The sequence below is a fragment of the Thamnophis elegans genome, chromosome 13 (assembly GCF_009769535.1).
Source record: "Thamnophis elegans isolate rThaEle1 chromosome 13, rThaEle1.pri, whole genome shotgun sequence".
NCBI classification, from domain to species: Eukaryota; Metazoa; Chordata; class Lepidosauria; order Squamata; family Colubridae; genus Thamnophis; species Thamnophis elegans.
The window spans coordinates 42,206,073-42,230,247 of record NC_045553.1 but is presented as its reverse complement, the minus strand read 5'-3'; the positions used below and the strand labels follow the sequence as shown (position 1 = coordinate 42,230,247).

The following is a 24,175-nucleotide window of genomic DNA, read 5'->3' as shown; positions in this document are numbered from 1 at the left end:
GTTGTTTCTCGGTTAGGATTGGCCATTGTACGGAGGAGAGCAGAGTCCATGGAACGGCGAGAATGGGTGGAAGGAAGCCATGAGGGGTGAGATGCCAGACAGTTGACCAGGGAATCCTCCAGATTCAGAGAACTGGAATCTGGAAAGTGGAGCAACAAAAAATCTGAATCCAAAGGGCCAGCGTGATCGCTCATTAGCCAAATGCACTGATCCATCACCAACAGCTGCATCCTTGTCCATGACAGAAAAAAAAAGAGGAGTAAAAATAGAAAGAAAACAAGAATGCTCCGTTGTGTTGGAACTTCAGTAGATCATTGTGGATTCTTCTTGGGGGGTTCCCCCCCCCAACTCCCAGGCTTGTTTTCTTTCTCTCCGAGATTTTGTGATAATATATTCTTGACTATTAGGATTATTTTCTGACTTTGTAAAAGTATTCTTCCTTTTTTTCCCCTCCCCCTCCCTTCCTCTTAGAATCACCATCTTCAAAAGGGTCAAAACTTCATCAGGAGGTGTGAAAGAAGCAACGGAAGCAGCCACACGCAGCCAGATCTTCTTGACCCACCACTGTTCCCATCATGCACTGCTCCAGGGCCTGAAAGAAGACAAAATTGAATAGTGTCAGTTTGTGGAGCCATGAGCACCCAAGACATGGAGGTAATAAATAGGACATACACGGTTACCAAGTTAACAAAAAAACAATGGCTGAATTCAGTTTTTAATAACTTTGGACCAGCAAATCACCAAGTGGACTTTCTGACCTAATGCAAAATTAAAATTGGCTTGCTATTTTCATGTCTGAAAGTTAGACCATAAGAAAGGCTGAGCACCAAAGAATGGAGGCCTTTGAACTATGGTGCTGGAGAAGACTCCTGTGAGTCCCTTGGAATGCAAGGCGATCAAACCGGTCAGTCCTAGAGGAGATCAACCCTGACTGCTCTTTAGAAGGCCAGATCCTGAAGATGAAGCTCAAACAGTTTGGCCACCTAATGAGAAGGAAGGACTCCCTGGAGAAGAACCTAATGCTGGGAAAGATGGAGGGCAAAAGAAGAAGGGGACGACAGAGAATGTGGATGATGGATGGAGTCACCAAAACAGTTGGTGTGAACTTAAATGGACTCCAGACAATGGTAGAGGACAGGAAGGCCTGGAGGAACGTTGTCCATGGGGTCGCGATGGGTCAAAAATGACTTTACAACTCACAACAAAGTTTCATGTCTCCATCTAAATTTCCATTGCATGCATAATATAATGCAATTAAGAAGTACATCATCTTATCAAGCAATTGTGGAACATCTTAATCAGTGGAACAGAAGTTGCCTCCAGAAGTTGTGAATGCCCAAACACTGGGAGTTTTTAAGAAGATTTGGATAGCCATTTGTCTGGAATGGTATAGGGTTTCCTGCCTAGGCAGGGGGTTGGACTAGAAGACCTCCAAGGTCCCTTCCAACTCTGCTATTGTATTGTTATATTATTGTTATAATATTGTATATTATCCATATACTGTATATTGGCAGTAATGTTAGCACCACATGACCTTCTGATCACACAGGCAGTTGGGTATAGATGGAGAGTTAAGTGTTTAATTGTTCTTAAAACCAATCTGAATGCCTTGTTCTTTAAATAACTGCTTTGAAAGGTATCAACTGATGTTAAAGAAGGGGTGGTTTTGTGTGCAAGAAGAGCCTTGCTCATATTGGATAATATAAATATTTGATACATATTTTTGAACAACTAATTGTGAATTAATATAAGATTAATACATGCACTGTCTCTCAGAAACCTCACCATCTTTTCCTGTCCTCAAACAAGAGTTGGTAAATCTTACCAGTATCCAACATTGAGCAACAAAGTCTTTGCAGACCATGAATTTGTGAAGATGGAATGGTTTTTTTTTTGGACAGATAATTCCCTGGAGCATAGGCACCACTGAGATAGAGAAAGCAATTTCTATCCATTCATCCATCCCAAAATCTTTATAAAGTTAAAAAGTATGCTGCAGGAACCAACCTAGTACTCAGAGTCATATATGTATGATGGGTCACCCTATAAATGTCATAAGAAAATGAAAGAATAAAATAAAATAGAAAATAGTGAGATAATATAAAAACCCGATGAGCTTCAAGTATCCTTCTACCACAGGGGTGTCAAACTCAAGCCTGGTGCCCAGATCCGCACATCTGTGGATCCACATGCTACCCTCCCGAGGTCCGTTTTTGCTGGCTGAATGTTGCAGGAGGACATTGCAGCCAAAAACGGAGCTCAGGAGCCTGTTTTCACTGGCAGAGTCCTCGGGCCACCACTGGTGCCTCCAACACAAGTGATGTTGAGCTGGCCACGCCCACACTGGCCACCCCCCTCCCCACCGAGGTCAAACACAACCTTGATGTGGCGCTCAATGAAATCGAGTTTGACTTTCCTGTTCTACCAGGCCAAGAATAGCTCTTTGCTGTTGCCTCCCCCTCAATCAGTTGGACTTTAGGAATGGTTAAAATGAAATGAAACAAAGACGCAGAAGTAAAATTAAAAGAAATTGGCTAATACGCTCATTTGGAATGGATTCTTTTCGAAAATGCATTGTTTCTATATGCCACTACGAGGAAGGAGCTTTTAGATGTCAAATCAATTTTATACTTTTCTTTCTGAGTAGAAGAGATAATAGCAGAGCTAAAAATGGACAAATTTACTGGAGAACTATATTTGGAAGCAGTTCTTGGTTAGAACTTCTGGACACCAGAAGAATGTCGCCTGATCAAGCTAATGTGCTCAGAATTCCTAAGCAATGCTTGCCAGAAGGCACATTTAGAATTTTGATTGATTGATTGATGGAGGGATGGATGATGGGCCATCAAGTCATTTTCAACTCCCAGTGCCCACACAGATTTTCACCATGGCGGTCCACATATCAAGCTTCCCAAAGATCCAGAATTAGAATACTGAGACCCTGGATATAATGGTTACCGCAATAAGATTGGGTCAAGAATGTGTGCATTGGGTTTATTAGTACCCGTAGACCCCAATTTGCATCAAACGGAACACCTTTTTCTCAGACTAGACACCATGCAACTTTGGAAGCCAACGTACATCACAATAACATCAGTGTATATAGTTCATGAACTGGGATAGACATGGCAACAGGTCAGCCATTGGGGGCTGGCTGGAATAGGACATGGTAACAAGGCCAGTCAATGTATAGGCATAGCAACTAAGTAAGTCAATGAGGGCTGTTTGGTAGCTGAAAACTTTGAAGCCTGGGCGTGTCTTAAGTGTTCTGTATATAAGCTTGAGGGCACTAGCTTCTCTCTCTTCCATTTTGCCTCCTCCATTTTGTGCTTCCATTTTGTGCTGTGTTTGTACTTGCTATCTCTCCTCTCTACCACGTTGGAAGAGCCACTCTTGCTATTCTGTACAGTATATGTCTCATGTGTTATATGCAATGGTGAAATTCATTTTTTTTTACTACCGGTTCTGTGGGAATGGCTTGGTGGGCATGGCAGGGAAGGATACTGCAAAATCCCCATTCCCTCCCCACTCCAGGGGAAGGATAATGCAAAATCCCTATTCCCACTCCAGGTTAAAAATCCCCATTCCCACCCAACTCCAGGGGAAGGATCCTGCAAAATCCCCATTCCTTTCCCACTCCAGGGGAAGGATACTGCAAAATCTCTATTCCCTCCCCACTCCAGGGGAAAGATACTGCAAAATCTCTATTCCCACCCAACTCCAGGGGAAGGATCCTGCAAAATCCCCATTCCTTTCCCACTCCAGGGGAAGGATACTGCAAAATCCCCATTCCCTCCCCACTCCAGGGGAAAGATACTGCAAAATCTCTATTCCCACCCAACTCCAGGGGAAGGATCCTGCAAAATCCCCATTCCTTTCCCACTCCAGGGGAAGGATACTGCAAAATCCCCATTCCCTCCCCACTCCAGGGGAAAGATACTGCAAAATCTCTATTCCCACCCAACTCCAGGGGAGAAGGATATTACAAAATCTCCAGCCAGAAATGGTATTTTACCTCCCAAAGACTGATTCGATCGCACAGGCTTGGCCTTCTCCAGGTTCCATCTGCCAGCCAATGTTGGCTGGCGATCCCCCAGGGGAGAGCCTTCTCTGTTGCTGCTCTGGCCCTCTGGAACGAGCTCCCCGTGGAGATCCGGACCCTTACCACCCTCCCAACCTTCCGTAAAGCTACCAAGTCCTGGCTGTTCTGACAGGCTGGGGGCTGTTGAAATATCCAGCCCCGCTTCAATTGTGAATGTTGTGCATTTTTAAATTTTTTATATTGTCTTATTTATTCCCCTTTCCCTGTTTTATTGTGAGCTGCCTGGAGTCCTTCGGGAGTGGGCGGCATACAAAACTAATAAAACAAACAAACAAACAATATTTATTGGTTCTCCAAACTACTCAAAATTTCCGCTACCAGTTCTCCAGAACCTGTCAGAACCTGCTGAACGTCACCCCTGGTTATATGTATGTAAAGAGAAGTTAATTAATCCTGCTGAATCAGTTACCTGTGTGTGCTTTCTGGATCTGATTGCTGCGACAAACTCTGTCAAATAAGCCCATACAACACATGATACCAAAGCAGAAGGCGACTTTCTCAGGAGTCGGCAATGAATACACGAACTTTTGCAATAAGGGACTGTACTTGGGTTTGAACTTTTGAAGTATAAATGACAGATTGCAGCAATCAGATTCTCCTTCAAACATATTTTTTTTCCCCTAGACACAAATAAATCCCACTTTATAACTTACAAATCCAATCTGTTTACACACACACATAACACAGAGACACATGCACACACAAACACAAACACACACACGCAACTGTTAACGTCGACTGATCTTACAGAGATTGCAGCTTCAGCAGCAATGCTGAAAGGTTCGAATTATCTTGACAGCTAAGCTGAATCCTTTGAAATGTTGCAACAAGCGCTGGAGGTGCCTTTAGCCCACAGCTTCGGTGAGGATGGCAATAAGGAACTGGTTCCAAAATGGCCATCAGTGGAAGCCGAGAGAACAAAGAAATTTAAGCGACCTTTCCTGGCCTTTGGTGATGGTTCCCATCCAATATTAATCCCTTTGTGCTCATTAAGTGGGCAATAATGAAGCCCTAGAGTTACACCAGAGGAGAAACTCTATTATGCCTTGATTATCTACCTAGAGAACAGGAGAACAAGCAAACAAATGGAAGGAGGAAGACCTGCACTGGAATTCCCTGCTGAGACATCAGGGGTGGGATTGAAAAAAAATTTAGCCACTGGTTCTCTGCCCAGTTGCTGGGTGGGTTTGGCCTACTTGGCCTCCTGCACTACAGTGGGTGGGGCGTTTTCACCCTCTCCAGACTCTGGAGGTTTTCCTTGAGTCTCTAGGAGGGTGAAAAAGGTCTCCCCCGGGTTCCAGAGGCTGGAAACAGGTTTGTTTCCGGACTTCTGGGAGGACCTTTTTTTGCCCTCCCAGAGCTTCCGTGTGGGTCTTATCCAAAATGGATTGTGTCGAGACTCCTGGGAGGGGTGGAGTGGGGTGGGCGTGGCCAGCCAGTCCTCAATTACAGGTTTGGCAAACCAGATGTAAAACAGAGACATCCACTAAAATGCCAGGTTTAGGATACACGGAGGACTATTACTGATGGCTGAGTCACATGGTAACTTTTTCTTTTCCTTGGAAGCCTGAGCTACAAATAGCAATAGTGATAGCTCCTAGACTTATACCCTTTTGCCCTGTCTAAGCAGTTTTACAAGAATCAGAATCTTGCCCACAACAATCTGGGTCCTCATTTTATCAACCTCAGAAGGATGGAAGATTGAGTCCAACCTTGAGCCTGCTGAGAGTCGAACTGCCAAACTGCAGTCAGCCAGCAGTCAGCAGAAGTAGTCTATGCCAGTACTGCATTACAACCACTGCACCACCATGGTTGTTTAAACTGTATCTTTAAATTGTCACTTAATGCATGGTTATAAGTAGACAACTACCTACATGTTAGGCTGAAACAAATGAGGATTAGCCATATTATTATGTAGCGCAGCAGGCTGGCTACCAATGCCATTTTGCTACCAAAATGCCACCTTGCTACCAAAGCTGATCCAAAGGTGCTTTTTTCAGGAGGCAAATTGCAGACTGCAAAAACCAGGAGCACCACTCGGGTGACCCTGAGGACGCAGAGAAAGCTTCCTTCGACGACCCTCTAAAAGGATGCAAATGACCAGCTGTCTGCAAGGAATATAAATCCTTCCATTCCCCACCATCCTGTCAGAGCTGAAGAAGCTTCTTGGATGAGAAGCGAAACACCTTCAAAAGAAAACACAAGAAAGTCCAGTTGCCTTCGGGGGGGGGGGGGGAAGCACCTTTGGGACTACCATGACCTGGAGGACTGAGGATCTCTACAGACTATTACCAAAGCTGAAGCTTCAAAAGCAGGTCAGGGGAGTCCAGGGGTGGGTTCCTGCCAGTTCTAACCTCTTCTATAGAAGAGGTTCCACACATCTACAGTGCCGTTTAGAACCAGTTCCAGCTCCCTCCCCCCGCCCGTCTGCACATCATCAAGATGAAGAGCCAGAGGAGGAATTCTGGGAGTTGAAGTCCACAAGTCTTAAAGCTGTCAAGTTTGAACACCCCTGGGGATTTTTTTCTAAAGGGTTAGGGGTGCGAGGGTCTTGTAACTTGACAGCTTTAAGACTTGCGGGCTTCAAATGCCAGAGTTCCTGAGCCAACATTTTGGTTGCTAAGCAAGAACGTTGTTAAATGAGTTTCACTGCATTTTACAAGTTGGCCACTCCCACCTGGTCACATGGCCAGCAAGCCACTCCCACAAAGCAGGCCACACCTACAGAAGAGGTTCTAACAAATTTTGAAACCCACCACTGGGAGAGTCCCTGAGCAGTTAGGGAGTTGGCTTTGCAAGAAAGTGCGAGAGGGATCCTGGCTTGATTACCAGTTATGGGACATTCCCCTGATATGATAGCTAAACTGAAGGAAAATGCAGGAGCAGCAGCAAGGGGTTGGGAGGGGATTCAAGGCCAGGACTTGGGAAAGTTGCAGGTGGTAACTACTAACCTTTCCAGCGTGTCTGTGCTGATGCTGTATCTTCTACAAAATTAAAGAACAAATTGTCAAGAAGGCTAAAGGAAAGTGGAACAGAAGTTGCCTCCAGAAAGTGTGCTCATTCCATCATTGGAGGTTTTTAAGAAGAGACTAGACAGTCACTTGTCTGAAATGATATAGGTTATCTTGCTTCAGCAACGAGCTGGACTAGAAGACCTTCAAGGTCCCTTCCAGCTCTATTCTGATTGATTGTATGAGTTCTCCCAATGGCACTGAGCTCTCAAACCCGGGCTCTGTTGTAGCCTGCCAGCAGACTCAGATGATGAGGAGGTTGGGGAAGAACTTGGGCCAGTTCTGAAATCTGGGGAAGGCTCTGATGGGTGCTCAGTGTTGGACGCAGAGAGAGAGAGACAGGGCCATCTGACATTTCCCAGCCACTGGAGAGGCAGCTGGCTTTCGAGGCTGAGATGAGTGAGGAGGAAAAACAGCTGGGGCCTGTTCCAGATGCATGTATGTGCAGAGCTGTTAGGAGAGGTGAACAACAGAGGACAAGGAGTTGGCTTGGGAAGCAAAGCACACTTGGATGCTGAATGGCCCTTCCCTGGCTGGGGAATAAATAGAAGGAAAGGGGAGTAACTTTCGTAGGAGACAACAGTTCATATTTCTGAAGATTTTACTCATTATGTTTCGTGCCACAAAGACTGCTTGTCAGAACTTAATGTGTAGCATTTCCACTGGGAGCTCACAGCCTTGCAGTTATCGCAAGGATAAGGTCTGTTACTGGAGTTAACTCCTTGAAGGACTCTTGCCTGGACTTTTTGGTGTGTGAATGCCATTAATTCACAAGAGGTAAATAAAGAGAGGTTTTTCGTGACAAGGAGTCTGTTTCTTGCTTCTGCTATGGCTGGGTCAGAACAGGCTGCCTGCTTTCCAGCCAACAAGCCCGATGTCTTAACCACTGAGCCACGGCACCCCTCTCCTTTGCTGAGTAGCGGAAAGAAAAGTCATTCTAGGATTTCTGCTCACCAACTGCTGGGAGAAGGAATCCCGAAGAATAATCCAAAACAAATATAAAGCTGACTATAAAGTATAAAGCTGAACAAACAAGAGAAATTGTATACATGAATGCAGATCTATCATGAAAGCCTCCTAAAATAACTCCACTTAATCCTTGTCACGGATGGGCTTTTGCCATTGATGATTACTTACTGTCCTAATTATCCTTCTGTGATGATAAGAGCTTAGTGCAATTCTATGTTTGCTAATAAGGTGATGTGATCATTATTGTGAGACTTGCAGACAGCAATCAGACAAACATTTGTCGTTGTTGTCTTGAATGGCAACACCTTTGTTTAAACGGTTCAGGGCTGGGAATAGGAAAGGTCTCCAAAAGGAATAGAAAAATCTGCCTTTCAACTAGGAAGGTGATCGTGGTGGTGGAGGAGGAATTTCAGAGCAGGTTGTGAAAAGAATCTCAAAAAGCCTGCCACTCACTTGCCTTAATAAGATGCTATTTATTTATTCCAGAGAAGCGTTTTTAAAAAGAAATGATTTTGGTGAGAATGCCAGTGGAACTTCTTCCTAAAAAGACAGATTTGCCATATTACTACTATCAAGTTCCATGTGTAATGGGCATGCACCATTAACCTTGGAAAAGGAAGGCTGATATCCATTGCATTGCACTCAAAATATATCCATGCTTCGCACCCAATCGCTCGAGGTGACAAAAATCACTTTATACGCTGTGCTAACATTCACTGGGTTCCATCCACCCTGGCAGTTAAACAAGTTTATTTCCTGCCAGGAATAAACATGGGGGAAAATAAGAGAGTTGGAATTTGTAAGGCAAAGAAGTACAAAGCTAAGCTCTGTGAGCAAATTTGAGCAACAGATGTGAAACCCTGGACCTCTAGCTTCCATTAAGAACAGTCATCTCTGCTATCCTCCATCAAGTCTCACTATTGTGGCCCTCCAGCAGCCAGTGGAGTTGGCAACAGATTTGGACAGTGAGGAGGTTGGGGAGGAACATGGGTCAGTCCTGGAGTCTGGGGAAGGCTCTGATGAGGGCTCTGTGTCACAGGTAGAGATGGGGCCAGGATTGTCTGACTGTTATCACCTGCCTTGGGAATCAGACATCAGTGAGGCAGATGGTGGAGCCTGTTCCCACTGTGCGCATGCACAGAGTTGCCAGACGAAGGGAACAGCTAAAGAACAAGGGTCAACTTGGGAGTAAAGCCACAGGTGGACGATGAATGGCCCCTCCCAGAGGAAATAAAAGAGGAGCAAAAGGGGAGTGGAGTTTGCAGGAGACAATTAGTTCACTTAATTGGTTCGTGACTCTCTGAGACTCCTTGCCAAGTTCTGCAGATATCGGCCTGTCAGCTCTCCAAGCCAGATAAGGTGTGTAACCATAAATCCACCTTTGAAAGATTTTGCCGACTGTGAATGAGCAGAATTCACAGTAAATTAGTAAAAGGGGTTTTTGATGGGACAAGGAGTTTGTTTCATTGCTCTCTTGGGAAGCCTCGGTTAGAACACTCATCGATTAACTTAAAATATGTCAAATGTCTCTCAGTCTTGAACATATTTTTCCTCCATTGCTTCTGTTTCTTTAAAAATCAGCCAAGAGAACTTTACGTTGAAACCGATTGTACAAAATAGCAAAAAAAAAACCCAATCCTGCTCACCACTTTCAGGCGAACAAGATGGAGTCACACCAGTGCGCATTCTGCCTTCTTTTTATAGTATGATTAGTGTTATTATATTTGAAAAGCTTTTTAAAACACTTATCTTCCAGGAGAACTCTGATTATTGAATGTGATGAATGAATGGTGGAAGGAAAGAAATTCCAAGTTAAATGAGAATTGGTAGTAGGTATGTAAACCTATCAGTTTCTGGTCATTTGGCTCTGGGGAAAATACTTACCCTGGGATACTATCTGGTGATCAAAATAATTCTCCAGGGCCCTTCCTGTTCTATATTTGATTCCACTCGCATTGTGGTTTAGCTTGTAGATTTATGGAACCGATCACAGAAACCGTGCCTACCCACTTTGCATCCTTAGCTCTATTATGATTTAGATGTATTTAGAAATTGCTTTTCTATCCACCAGGGAACACAAGCGGATGCATAATTTATTAAGAAAAACACAATAATACAACGGTAATCCAATAAAGGCAAATATCGAGCCATTGTTTAAAAACACAACAAAATAATGTTGAAGTTCATTGCGGCTATCAACATTTAGAGTTTTCTAATGGTTGACGGGACAGATCCCCCTGTGGATTAAGTCACTACGCAAACTGACTTCTTTTAAGATTTGGAGATCTTAAAAGCTTCATTTATACAATGAATCAAATGCATTGATAAAAACAGGATCGCCAACATGATGGCTAACATCCGATGACAGATAAGGCAGAGGAAGGAGGAGCAGGAGGAGGAGGAGGAGGAGGAAGAGGAGGAGGAAGAGAAGAGGAGGAGGAGGAGGAGGAGGAGGATGAGGAGCTTCATGCTAGGATTTCATCAACATACTGTACATTCAAATTCAATACTCAACAACATGCTTCTCACAAATATTTCACCACATATGGAAACAGCTAAAAATTGGGGATTACAAAATCTGACCCTCTTTCTACATTATCCATATTTCATACAGGACCATATTAAAATCTGAACAGGAAGACACATTTTAAAGTAGAATGGCTGTTGAAAATATATTTAAATACAGTGAGGAGGGACTTTCGACACTGTAAATAGAATATCTCCTATTATCCTTTTAAAGCAGCTAAAAGTGAGTTCAGGACATTCTGTCTTTTGGGAAGGATACTTTATTTTGGGGGGTGGCCTACTTAATCTTCTGGAGTGATGGGAATCAACTATACAATTACAGGTAGTCCTTGACTTACAATAGTTCATTTAGTGACTGTTCAAAGTTACAATGGCTCTGAAAAACTTATGACCGTTTTTCACAGTTACAACTTTTGTAGCATCTCCATGATAACATGATCACAATTCAGATGCTGCACAATTGGTTCATATTAATAGAATCCCTTATGACAATAGAATACAATAGAATCCTTTATGCCACTAGGCTCGAAATTTTGGGCTAGGACAACCTGGAACTACACCACCTATGTTCTGACTAAGCACAATACACAAAATTGTCTGCTACAATGTCCTATCTGTCAATGACTACTTCAGCTTCAACCGTAATAATACGTGGGCAAACAATCAATACAATTCAAGGTAAACCGCTCCAAACTCTATTGCAGAAAATACGACTTCAGCAACAGAGTAGTCAATGTTCTACCTGACTCCATTGTTACATCCTCTAACCCCAACAGCTTTAACCTTAAATTGTCCACTGTGGACCTCACCCCATTCCTAAGAGGTCCGTAAAGGGGGCGTGCATAAGCGCACCAGCGTGCCTACCGTCCCTGTTCTATTGTCCCCATTGATTTGTACTCATTTCCTTTGTTCGTGTCCATGTTCGTACTTATACCTGCTATCCTGTACATATTTGACAAACTAATAAATAAACAAATAAATATTTATGACTGTTGTGATCACGTGATCACCTTTGGCGACCTTCTGACCCAGCAAAATCAATGGGGAAACCGGATTCACTGAACAACTGATGTTACTAAGTTGAACTAATGTGGCAAGCAGCATTTAATTGCTTGCCACATTAGCTCACTTAGCAACAGCTCACTTCTGTTGCTCACTCAGCAACAGAAATTTTGGACTATCTGTAGTAGCTTGGACATCTTAGATAAATCAAGGACTACCTGTAGTAGCTTGGACATCTTAGATAAATCAAGGACTACCTGTAGTAGCTTGGACATCTTAGATAAGTCAAAAACTACCTGTAGTAGCTTGGACATCTTAGATAAATCAAGGACTACCTGTAGTAGCTTGGATATGTTGGCTGAGTGCTACCTTCAAATTCAAGTTTCAAGTTTATTAGAATTTGTATGCCGCCCACTCCCATAGGGACTCTGGGCGGCTCACAAAGACAGGAAACATTTAAATTAAAAAAAAATAGAAATAAAAAAAAATACAGTATTAAAATTCACATCACCCATTCCATCTAAGTGGGGCTGGATATCAATCAACAGCCCCAGGCCTGCCGGAACAGCCAGGTCTTGACGGCTTTACGGAAGGCTGGGAGAGTGGTAAGGGTCCGGATCTCTGCGGGTAGATCGCTTCACATTAAACTAGAGGGGAAGGGTGTAAGAATAAGGACGAAGAAGCGTAGTTGACTTTGGTCCCTCTACATTGTATGGATTGATTCCAAGATATGCCTATTTTGGGTGGTCCATCAAAACATTTTCATCCCATCCCTTCCCTTTCCGGAGTCTTTTCTGTCCACCCTCTTCCCTTGAAGCCCTTGAACATTCATTCCTCATCCATCATCCATAACATCTGGTATAGAGGCCAGTAATACTTACATGGCAGAATGTAGGGAGCATGAGGAGACACATAAGGAAGCCATGCAGAAGGGGAAATAAAAAAAAGAAACAGAAAGAAAGAAAAATGAGTTAATAAATCAGCTCTTTTTCTTTTCTTTTCTTTCAGAATGAGGCAGCTGAACATTGGTGTTTGATTCTGCAAGGGGCGAAGGGATGCAAACTGACAGACAAACCACATTCATTTTCCGAAAATCAAGGATGGGATCTGATGGTGGTCTGGAAAATTAGCATTGTACCTCTTCAAAGAAGAATGAGAAATTGGATGAAGGTCTGGCTCAGATTCCTCATGTTACCTGCGTGCCTTATTTTATTTTATTTTATTTGAGGCCTTGGGGCTCTCTATGCTTGGCTGTTTTCTTGGAGATGGCTCATTACCCGACGAGGTAGCATCTTCAGTTCTTCTAAGAACTTAAGAGAATTCTGGTGCACTGATAATGTTACCTATCGTATTTTTGGAGTATAAGACGTACCTTTTCCCCCCAAAAAAGAGGTTGAAAATCTGGGTGCATCTTATACACTGAATACAGCATTTTTTGTCTACCAAAACCCCGTCTCCTTTGCAAAAATGGCCATGCATAGCCTTTAGGAGGCTTCCAGAGTGCTCCTGGGGGCTGGGGAGGGCAAAAAAAAAGAGCCGAGGTGGCGCAGTGGTTAGAATGCAGTACTGCAGGCTACTTCAGCTGACTGCTAGTTCGGCAGTTCGGCTGTTCAAATCTCACCGGCTCAGAGTTGACTCAGCCTTCCATCCTACCAAGGTGGGTAAAATGAGGACCCAGATTGTTGGGGGCAATATGCTGACTCTGTAAACCGCTCAGAGAGTGCTGAAAGCCCTATGAAGCGGTATATAAGTCTAACTGCTATTGCTATTGCTATAAAATGAGTGAAAAACAGGCCATTTTTTGCTCTATGTTTGCCCCCCCCCCCTTCCAGGAGCACTCTACAAGCTTCCTAAAGGCTATGTATACCCTTTTTTGGACAAAAAACGGCCCTGTTTCTGTGAAAAGTGGACCATTTTGGGGAGGTCTGCAGCGTTCAAAACCTTTTTTAAAAAATTTGCCTCTTCAAAATCTTGGTGCCTCTTATACACCGATGAGTCTTATACTCTGAAAAATAGGTAGTTGGATAGTAAGATGTCTACCAGGTTCAGAGGGCATCAGAGACCCCAAGAGTTCACCCCTAAGCTGCAAATATTCTCTTCTATTGGTGATTTTGTTCTTTAAAGTCAACCAGTTTACACATTTAGATCTGAGGTGTGATTTTCTACCAGAGATTGTGTCTGTTTCTGCCTGTCATCTCCATCTACCAGGTGGTACAACTTGGGACCCATTCCAGCCAGTCCTGCAACTCCTTCTACCGAAGCCCATCCTCTATTTATCAGGCCACCAATTGCATTTCCTGTTTTTCCCCCATTGTCAATATTTACTTCAAAGGCCTTGTTTCATTTTTGTTACCAGGACACAGGGGAGGGAGCTTCAGCAGCCCAGTTGGCATAGAGATACCTCAACAAATATTTACAGCATTCTTCAAATGATTGACGAGCTTCACACACATTTATGATAAGTAGAATAATGCGGAGTTTGTGCATGCTGGCTTCTACATGCTCCTTTAAGGAAACCAGGAAATCAAATCCAGCTAATGGGTCCAGTGTCTTTCTGCAACACACCCATATATCAATTTCCACCTTGACCAGGGAAGTCTTCTAAGAACAGGAAGAATAAGAAGTTGTAAATGTTAAATTCTTCCAATGAGCATAATTCTTAGACATGTCTACTCTGCCAATCTCACCTGGTTTTATTAGAAGTTTCAACTCTTGGTTCTTTCAAAGGAACCTTGAAATGTGTCTATGGAATTTGTCAGTCATCCAGGTCATAGTTGTCTCAAAGGTGCTTTTTCAAAAGGCCCATGGACTGGTTTTGTTTTTTTAATTTGAGAGAGAAGAAGAAGAAGACATTTTGCTCCTCATCCAAGAAGCTTCATCAGTTACAACAGAGGTACAACTGATGAAGCTTCTTGGATGAGAAGTGAAGAATCTTCTTCCTCAAATAAAAAGCAATTCAGTTGCCTTTTGAAAAAAAAAACACCTTTGAGATAACCTTAAAAAGCATTTCAATGATGATTCATCCAGGTAGATCTGCCTGGAGGTTAAGTGATGGCAACTGGACTTTCTTCTTAGGCTTGAAATGCTTTGGTGTTTCTTCAAGTCAGATCAGCAACAAAATGATTCAAACAAAACAAAAAAAATGAAAAGTCCAGTTGCTGTGACTCAACTTCCACACTCGAAAAGTATCATTTAGTAAGGGACAAAGTATCACTTCAGCATTAGTACACCTTGGTTGATTCACAGGAAATTTTATTAAAAGGAGACTTCAGAATTGTATTTGTAATTGGCATTGCTGGGGGACGATTTATTTTCTCTGTTTGGCCAGAGTTCTATTCATCATCATATCCATATATGAAAAAATGGGGTGGATGGATGGGCAGGACCAGTGGTGGGATTCAGTCAGTTCGCACCTATTCAGGAGAACCGGTTGTTAACTTTCTAAGCAGTTCGGAGAACTGGTTGTTGGAAGAAATCTCATTTTGTTTTTTTTTCCTCCACTTTACAGGGCTAATCCTGTAAGGAAGGCAGGAAGGAAACATTCTGGGGTTGTTTCTAGCCTCATCTTGATTGCCCTGCTTACAGAAACTGCCTCTCCGGTTAACATTTATGACATTGTAACAGCTAAGGCACAGCAGCCATCAACATGAGTGATGTTGAGTTGGCCATGCCCACCCGGTCACATGATCACCAAGCCTCCACCTACCCAGCTGGTCATTAGGGCAGAGAACCGGTTGTTAAATTATTTGAATCCCACCACGTCGCAGGAAATATTTCTCCAAAGAACCTGTAAAGGATTTGCAATTAGTAGTCCCTAACTAATAGTGAAGGGCTGGAAACAGATGTTCAGATTTTTTCCCCCAGTTTCTTTTAAAAAGAAAGCACATCTTCTAAGAAAAGGAATGTTTTTGGTTTTTTTTTAGAGTGATGTGCTTACGTATACTCAAAATATAATAGAAATTTCAAGAATTATGTTCTGGGAGTCTGTCCTCAGTAGTCTTTTTAAATGATAGAGTCAAAGGGCTGGAAGGGACCTTGGAGGTCTTTGAATCCAACCCAGGGTGAAATTCAGCAGGTTCTGACAGGTTCTGGAGAACCGGTAGCAGAAATTTTGAGTACTACTGAGAACCGGCAAATACTACCTCTGGCTGGCCCCAGAGTGGGGAGGGAATGGAGATTTTGCAGTATCTTTCACCTGCCATGCCTACCAAGCCACGCCCACAGAATCAGTAGTAAAAAAAATTGAATTTCACCACTGGTCCAACTCCATGTGTAAGGCAGGCATCCTTATATCAACCTGGACAAATACTGTCCAGTGTTTTCTTGAAAACTTCCAAAGATGGAACATTGAGAGGCAAGCAGTTCCATTGATTAATTGAGAGTGGTAATTAATTCAATGACTTTTTTTTAGCTTTAACCCATCTGATCAAGGGAATTGATCAGTGGGGCAGTTCCCAAAATTATTTTTATTTTGTGGGTGGGGAAGAGAAAAAGGAAATGGTCAGAATCTTGAAGACTTTTGATCCTTGAAAGGGATATTTCTCCAAAAGGAGATCTCACGTTGGATATTGGAGCTTTCAACTGCTGATCAGACATAACACGATGGACGAAAAGGAGACCAACCTCAGACGGTACCTTCTCTGGACAACCCCCCCCCCACCAGCAGGAAGTGGTACAGTCCTCCATGCAAATCGAACAGGGGAACAGGCAACGTGAATCAAAGGTTGGGGAGGGGAGTTGCAATAAAGGGAGGCAGAGCAGATGTGACATACAGCAAGACAATACTGACCTTGGAACAAGGTTGAGCTTGTGGGCTCACTTATTTCTAAACCAGGTAAGGAAACAATGGAAGAGAAAAAAAATGAAGATAAAAAAGGAAAATAAATATATCGCTTCATAATTAGCACTCCACGAAACAGATTGTGTAAAGAAGAAATGGAATGGAGGAGGATGAGTAGATGGGCCGGGAGAGAAGACAGACTCTGAAATGGATGGGAAAGTAAAATAAATAAATAAGTGCTGTTGGAAAGTGAAGCATAGAAAGTAGGAAGAGAAACGATGACTCCATGAAATGTAATTCATAATAATGCCAGCCTTGCAAAAAAGTTGCTCTCACTCTAACCCTTAGGAGGACCACACATAAAATGTTCTTGGTTTGTTGGGTATTTGGAAGAAGATCTATACAGATCTGATGAACTTCTCAGCCCTGTGAGAAGGAGCTAACTTTAGAAGAAAATTATCCATTGGAAGCATCTCCAAAGATAAAAGTGGTTCTTTTCCCCTTCTCCCTCCAAGAAACAAAAAGCTGAATAGAAGATTCGTTATTTAAAATTTCTGATGGCCATTGTTATTTCCATTTATTGCTTCCTGAGCCTGCCTCCTCAATGTTCCTTATTTCCACCGATATGAGAAATGGCGTGACAAACCAAAGAGTTTCAAACAAGAGCCGAGGTGGCGCAGTGGTTAGAGTGCAGCACTGCAGGCTACTTCAGCTGACTGCAGTTCTGCAGTTCGGCTGTTCAAATCTCACCGGCTCAAGGTTGACTCAGCCTTCCATCCTTCCGAGGTGGGTAAAATGAGGACCCGGATTGTTGTTGGGGGCAATATGCTGACTCTTGAAACCACTTAGAGAGGGCTGAAAGCCCTATGAAGCGGTATATAAGTCTAACTGCTATTGCTATAAGAGGCAGCAAAGAGCATTGTCCATGCTCTTTGCAACAATAACTTGCTTGCTAAGAATGTAGTCTATAAAGCCAGATAATTAAAATCCAAACTAAGAACCAGAATCCACCAACATTGTTATCATCATCATAACCACCATTACCACTGACCTGAGTCGCATGCACAGAAGAAGAAGAAAAAAGATGGCGGAGCCTACAGTGTCACCAATAGAATTGCTTTGGGGGCGTGGCCGGCAAGATACTCCCTACTCAGCTGAACCAGTCCGAACGGGTAGGAACCCACCTCTGATATGTCTAATTCAGTGTTTCTCAACCTTGGCAACTTGAAGATGTCTGGACCTCAACTCCCAGAATTCCCCAGCCAGCATTCGCTGACTGGGGAATTCTGGGAGTTGAAGTCCGGACATCTTCAAGTTGCCAAGGTTGAGAAACACTGGTCTAATTGATACTATTACTGCTCCGTGCTTCAAAATGTCTTTTATGTCCCTGATATTTTACAGAATCAGAGCAAAAGACTTCACTTTTATATAATAGAGGTGTTTTTTTTTAAAGGACCATCATAGTTACATAATAGTGACTATTTTAGTCTGGAACATGCCCTAGAAACAGATACTATAGATTTATTAAGTAAAATAAACCAGAGTCCAAGTCTCTCTATCGTGATCCAAATGCTGGTACGAGGTTTTGTCCAAAGCTCTTATTGCCTGCTGCTGTTAGTGTGGTTATTTGTGGGATGGATGGGAAGATCTCTGCATTGTTGCCCGGCAGCGAAGGAACAGCTAAAGAACAGGGGTCAACTTGGGAATAAGACGATGAATGGCCCCTCCCAGAGGAAATAAAAAAGGAATGAAAAGGAAGTGGAGTTTGCAGGAGACAATTAGTTCGCTTAATTGGTTTGTGACTCTCCGAGACTCCTTGCCAAGTTCTGCAGATATCGGCCTGGCAGCTCTCCAAGCCAGATAAGGTCTGTGACTGTAAATCCTCCATTGAAAGACTTTGCTGGATGTGAATGAGCAGAATTCACAGTCAATTAATAAAAGGGGTTTTTGTTGGGACAAGGAAGTTGCTTCCTGCTCTTGGGAAGCCTCAGTCATGACACTCTGAACACCACCGACCTATCCCTTACTGCATGAATCCCAAATGCAATGGACCTGTGCTTGCTGTAACTTCTCCCTACCAGGTCGTCTCTGTCTGCATTGGAGTGGTGACCTCCTTTTCCCAAAGCAGTGAGAAAGCTGATGAAAAGACCGTTTCAAACATGATCTCTGCTCTAAGAAAGAAAAATCTAACACTCGTTTTAAATGGAGGAACTCTAAATGGAAACTGATAACGATTGATGAACGAAGAACTAGGAATAACGTTAGATAACTAAAATGCCACTCGTCCTGGAAGTATGTTTGGTCCCACAACTTTTGCAAGGCTGTATGGTGATGATGAGATGGGATAGAAGTCATCAGGAGTTAACGAATCAGCATTATACATCATTTTAGCTCCTAATGTACAGATGGGTTAACTATCCCACTGTTTGCATGGTTTCATGAGCCACTACAGATATTTCCAATTGCTTCCTCTCCCTCTGCCCTCTTACATTATTTCAGGCCAACCAGCAATATTTACTTAATATTGCATCTTATTCATCACCGAGTGGAAGCAATTGCATTGATTTCCTTTGACTGTCAGTTTCCGTCTATTAGTAACTTTTGAAAACCAACTTTATGTTGCCAAATTTGAGCTGGCATGTTCTAGCATTACATGTGCTTTGTTACAGTTCTGTTGTAGGTTTGACTTTCTCTTTTTTTAAAAAAAATTGAGATGGGCTGAGATAAAAATGTCTTGATCGAGGAATATGGATGGAAAAATATAGACCTTATTTTCTTAAAATCCTATCTAAGGCAGAGAAGAATGAGGTTGAGGAGAGGAATGATAGACAATATTGTTCCTGGGCTTCTATATTGATTTTCCATCCAATGTTAGCCACAATAATATTAACAATGCTGGTGAAAATTTCTTTCCAACCATTATTTTTTTTAAAAAAACAATGCGAGATTTATCATACTTAAGTTCTCCCACTGCCACTACTATGTAATTGATGAAGGAAATAGTAGCATCCAAGAAAAAGCTGACAAATCATGTTTCTTTTCTAAAGGTAGCTTCTTTCTAACTATACTTCCAACTATGAAGGAAAGATATAAGTAAAGAAAACACTAAGCAGTCAACCATCCAAAATGGCAAGCCACAGCTCCATTCAAAGTCGAGGTGGCGCAGTGGTTAGGGTGCAGTACTGCAGGCCACTTCAGCTGACTGTTATCTGCAGTTCAGCGGTTCTAATCTCACCAGCTCAAGGTTGACTCAGCCTTCCATCCTTCCGAGGTGGGTGAAATGAGGACCTAGACTGTGGGGGCGATATGCTGACGCTGTAAACCGCTTAGAGAGGGCTGAGAGCCCTATGAAGCGGTATATAAGTCTAACTGCTATTGCTATTGCTAAAGTCAGTTTATTTTTGCTAACATATTAAAATGATTCTGTTGTGAGAACTTTGTGCCGTCCACTATTCCTATCTCTCAAATTTGGTCCTGATTAATAGCCGACCCTGGTCAAAACACAGATAATAATCCCGAAGGACATTCAAAGGAAATCTAATGTAGGCATTCAGAAGGAATTTTGACTGGAATATTGGAAGAAAGAAGAAATGTTGTAATACCTTCTGCTAGTGGAATGGGTGCTAAAATACAATACTTGTTCAATCTGATTATCATTGGATCATTCATTAGAGAATAGATTTCTGTGTTCATACCAGCTGCTATAAAGATACATAGACAAGGATGTAAGATGTGGGTAAATCTTGCATCATGATGATGTTGCGACATGTTTTAAACAATTTTTCTCACACTACTAATAAGATAAGTGTTAAATAAGTGACTACATCTTCCTTGACCATAATACAGGGATGATTCAGCCTTCCAGTGACATGTCAGGTGTTATACTTGGAAGAGTTAGCGATGAAAGGAAACATTTTTTTAAGGGCGTGCATAAGCGCATCATCGTCCCTGTCCTACTGTCCTCATTTATTTGTCCCCATTTCCTGTGTTCTTATTCATGTTTATTCCAATTCCTGTTATCTTGTACATGAGTGACAAACTAAATAAATAAATAAATAAGTAAATAAATAAGTAAATACATAAATAAATAAATAAAACAAAACATGGTGGCTGGATACCACCATAGCTGACACCAGCCAGATATAGGACAACTTAAAGAAGTAGTGAAAGATTGGAAGATGTGGAGAGACCTGGCCCATAGAATCGCTTAGAGTTGGGCATGATTGAATAGATGATATCATCATCATCATCATCATCATCATCATCATCATCATCATCATCATCTTTTGATCCCATCGTATGTCCTATCCCTTCCTTGTTCTTGTGAACCTTGTTTGCCATCCCGGTTTGTAAGAACCATGTTGTCATCTTTATGGACTAAGCTTTTGGACAATGGATGTTCCTGGTGGGGAGCCTCAAGCTTTATATAAAAAGGCCATCTCGGAATGGTCCATAGATAGATAGAAAGGCTCGGAATTCTGGGCAATAACGCTGGTTTGAAGTCGTGTGAAAGCTAGAAGAAATAAGGCCCTGGAGGATTTGCTCACCTCCACTTCCAATGGCCATGAAGAAGAGTGAACAGCCATGCTCTTTCTCTTAACACAAAGAAGAAAAGTAACAAATAAGACAAGCAATTACATCTGTCTCTGGCTGTGAGCAGTGTCAGATGGATCCATCACTTTAATCAGAGTTCTGGCGTCTGCAGAAAATAGTTTCGAGATAAGGGTTCAGTGTTCTCCCCACCTTCCTTTGCTATAGTCAATTTTTTATTTTATTTCATGTCCAAGCAATAGAAAGCACAACTTGGAAGCACGCCTGGGATTGTGGAGATGCTTGGGTTGTTTATTCTCAAATGCCTCACTTAACAGATGGAGCTTCAGGGTAGCAATACCAGGAAAGACTTGACGAGATATTTTTTCTTTTGCTTTTATTTTTGAGAAGATGTAAAGATTTGACATTCTTTGCTGTTAGTATCTCTCTAAGCCTGGGAGAAGGGAATCTTGCAAGAACTAATTCTAGATAGAAAATACCTGTTGTTGTGGCCCGCCAGTGGCCAGTAGAGCTGGCAGCAGATTCAGACAGTGAGGAGGTTGGGGAGGAACATGGGCCAGTCCTGGAGTCTGGGGAAGGCTCTGATAAGGGCTCTGAGTCAGAGGCAGAGAGGGGGCCAGGGTCATCTGGTAGTTGTTTGCTGCCTCTGGAGCCTCTGGAGTCTGACGTCAGTGAGGCAGAAGAACAGCGGGAGCCTGTTCCCAGTGTGTGCATGCGCAGAGCTGCCAGAAGGCAAGAAGAATTAAAGAAATAGGGTCGACTTGGGAGGAAGGCTTGGAGATGATTGGCTCCTCCCATAAGACATAAAAGAGGAGCAAACGGGATGTGAGCTTTTGCAGGAAGCAATTAGTTCATCTGGTCGGTTCAAGCTTTGAAAACTTCTGTTTGACTCTGTGCTAAGTTTGGCCTTGCTCTGCATTTGGCAATTAGGTCTCTGGCAGCATTCCAAGGGAGATAAGGTCAGTGTTTATCAACATTCCCCTGAAATACTGTGGCAACTTGAGCAGACATCTGTCGGAACCTTCACAGACTGTTTGTGAAGCCTTGTGGACTGCTAATTATAATTTACAGCCGTATAAATAAAAGAGGGTTTTTGGGATGAAGATTGTGATTTATGCTTTCTCAGGAAGCCTAAGTCAGAACACTTCCAAAGCATTCCTGAAAATGAGCTATCCAGAACTTTCAAAAATGTGAAGAATTCACATTATGGAAATAATCTTTCAGGAGGAGGAAGTTGGCAGAAGGGTGGGGGGGAGGCGGACACCACAACATCCTATGTTGCAAGGTGTTTTAAATGGATTTGTTGACGTTATCATTAATAGCAACATTTTACCAAAGATCTAAGGGTACAGGATCCTTTTTTAGCATATTGCTTGCAGTGGTAGGTTGCAGGCGGTACGCCCTGGTACGCGCGTACCGGTGCCTGATGGAAGGAGTAGCCACCGTACCGGAACAGTGCTTTGGAGGGCCTGCTCGCCCGCTTTTGTTCCTTACCTATATTTGAAGGAAACGGGCCATCAGCGCATGCGCACACAGGGTATGGCCCCTGCGCAACGCTCCGCCAAACAGCTAGAGCATTGCAGGTGGTGGGTGCGCGCAGTGCGCGTGCCCATGGTGCATGCCCAGCTCCCGTTGCAGCATACCAGTTACAACGGGAGCCAAAACCCACTACTGATTGCTTGGTACTTTGCAGAGAAAGACTAGAGAAGCAAAGTTGAAAAGACCAGTTAAATCCATAAGAGAGAAGAGATTAAAAAGGAAAAAAAACAAAAACACTCAGGGACTTTAGATTGGGGTGTCCAACCTCATCTACTTTAAGACATGTGGACTTGCCTGGGCTAAAAACTTTGGATACACAATAGTGTTAGATAAATGGCAGAAACTATGGGATAGAAATGTCAAATTGACTATATCAACTGCATATAAAGAAAAAATTGTATAAAATGTTTTATAGATGACCTTTTGCACTGGCAAGACTGGCTAAAATGTATACAGACCTGCCAAATGTTGGAAGTGTAATCAACCATTGGGTTCATACTACCATATGTGGTGGACTTGCCCAAACGCTAAAAAATATTGGACAAAAATACACACCTGGTTGGAAAAAAAAATTATAAAGCAGCATATAGACTTGAAACCAGATATATTTTTGTTGGGCATCCTACCGGGAAAATATGATTAAAAGAAACTATATATCTGGTTTTACATATACTAACTGCAGCCAGAATTGAATTTGCATAACAATGGTAAAATGATGAGATTCCGTCAGATGAGAATGTAATTCGGGAAAAACTAGACTATGCAGAAATGGACAGATTAAGGCTTATTATTTAGGATGAAGAAGAAACTGAACATTTTTTTGACGTGGGATGTATTTTATCAATGGTTAGACAATAGAAACAGAAGTTAGAAAGGAGGAGATATAAAAAGAGGAAATGTTAATGTGAAAGAGAATTTGACGATGAAGACGTTATGTATCATTGCAATTATATTAATATATAGTTACATTATTCATTGCGACAAATATAATAATAAATATGTGGATTACGACTGTTTAAAAAAAACTGTACCCAGATCACACACTGTTTGATGGAAATGGAAAGTAATATCAATAAATAAAACAAAGTAATAAGTAATAATTAAAACAAATAAAACATTAAAAAAATACACATGGACCTCAACTCCCAGAATTCCTGGCTGGGGAATTCTGGGAGTTGAAGTCTACAGGTATTAAAGTCACCAAGGTGTTGATGTTAAAGTCACCCTTGTTGTTCATGTTGTAAAATTAGCAAGCAGCTGTTTCTGACATTGACTTGATTGCAGATGGTTCATCGGTTCAGGTTATTTTTTCCAGTTATTTTATATGCCTAGTAGCCCATGGAATCAGATTTCTTTAGTTCCCTGCCATGATGGGAAAATAGTCTTCTTTTTAAGTGAGTGGAAAGGAAGAACCATTTCAATAAGGGAAACTATTTTTAGTAAAATAAGTCCTACAGCTTTCAGTTTGAAACTTTGGAGAACATCCTTGCTACTTCCAGAGGGGTGGGGGTGGGGGTGGGAAATCAAGTTGAACCGAGAGATTCTTTTTTAGGCAGGATGTTCAGAAACAATGAAGAAGAAGAAAAATGGTTCTTTTGTTGCATTTACACCCTGCCTTTTCTTAGAGAGCTCAAAGCAGCTGAACCCAAAGTTCCTCCTAATTTTATCCCCGTAATAAAATCCCTAGAGGCTACT

At 42.3% G+C, this 24,175-nt stretch overlaps 1 protein-coding gene across 3 annotated transcripts in view; it reads right to left on the bottom strand.

Moving 5' to 3' along the window:
• Nucleotides 1-491: 491 nt before the first annotated feature.
• The window catches only part of NTM (neurotrimin), a 344,658-nt gene continuing 320,974 nt past the window's right edge, over nucleotides 492-24,175 (bottom strand). The window contains exons 7-9 of one of the 3 annotated variants that reach the window (XM_032229681.1): nucleotides 16,400-16,435; nucleotides 7,054-7,086; nucleotides 492-592 (exon numbers count right to left, since the gene is read on the bottom strand). In XM_032229681.1, coding sequence (XP_032085572.1) covers nucleotides 492-592; nucleotides 7,054-7,086; nucleotides 16,400-16,435 — 170 coding nt within the window. The remainder of the gene's footprint in view (nucleotides 593-7,053; nucleotides 7,087-16,399; nucleotides 16,436-24,175) is intronic. The other 2 variants (XM_032229682.1, XM_032229683.1) reach the window with 2 other exon arrangements.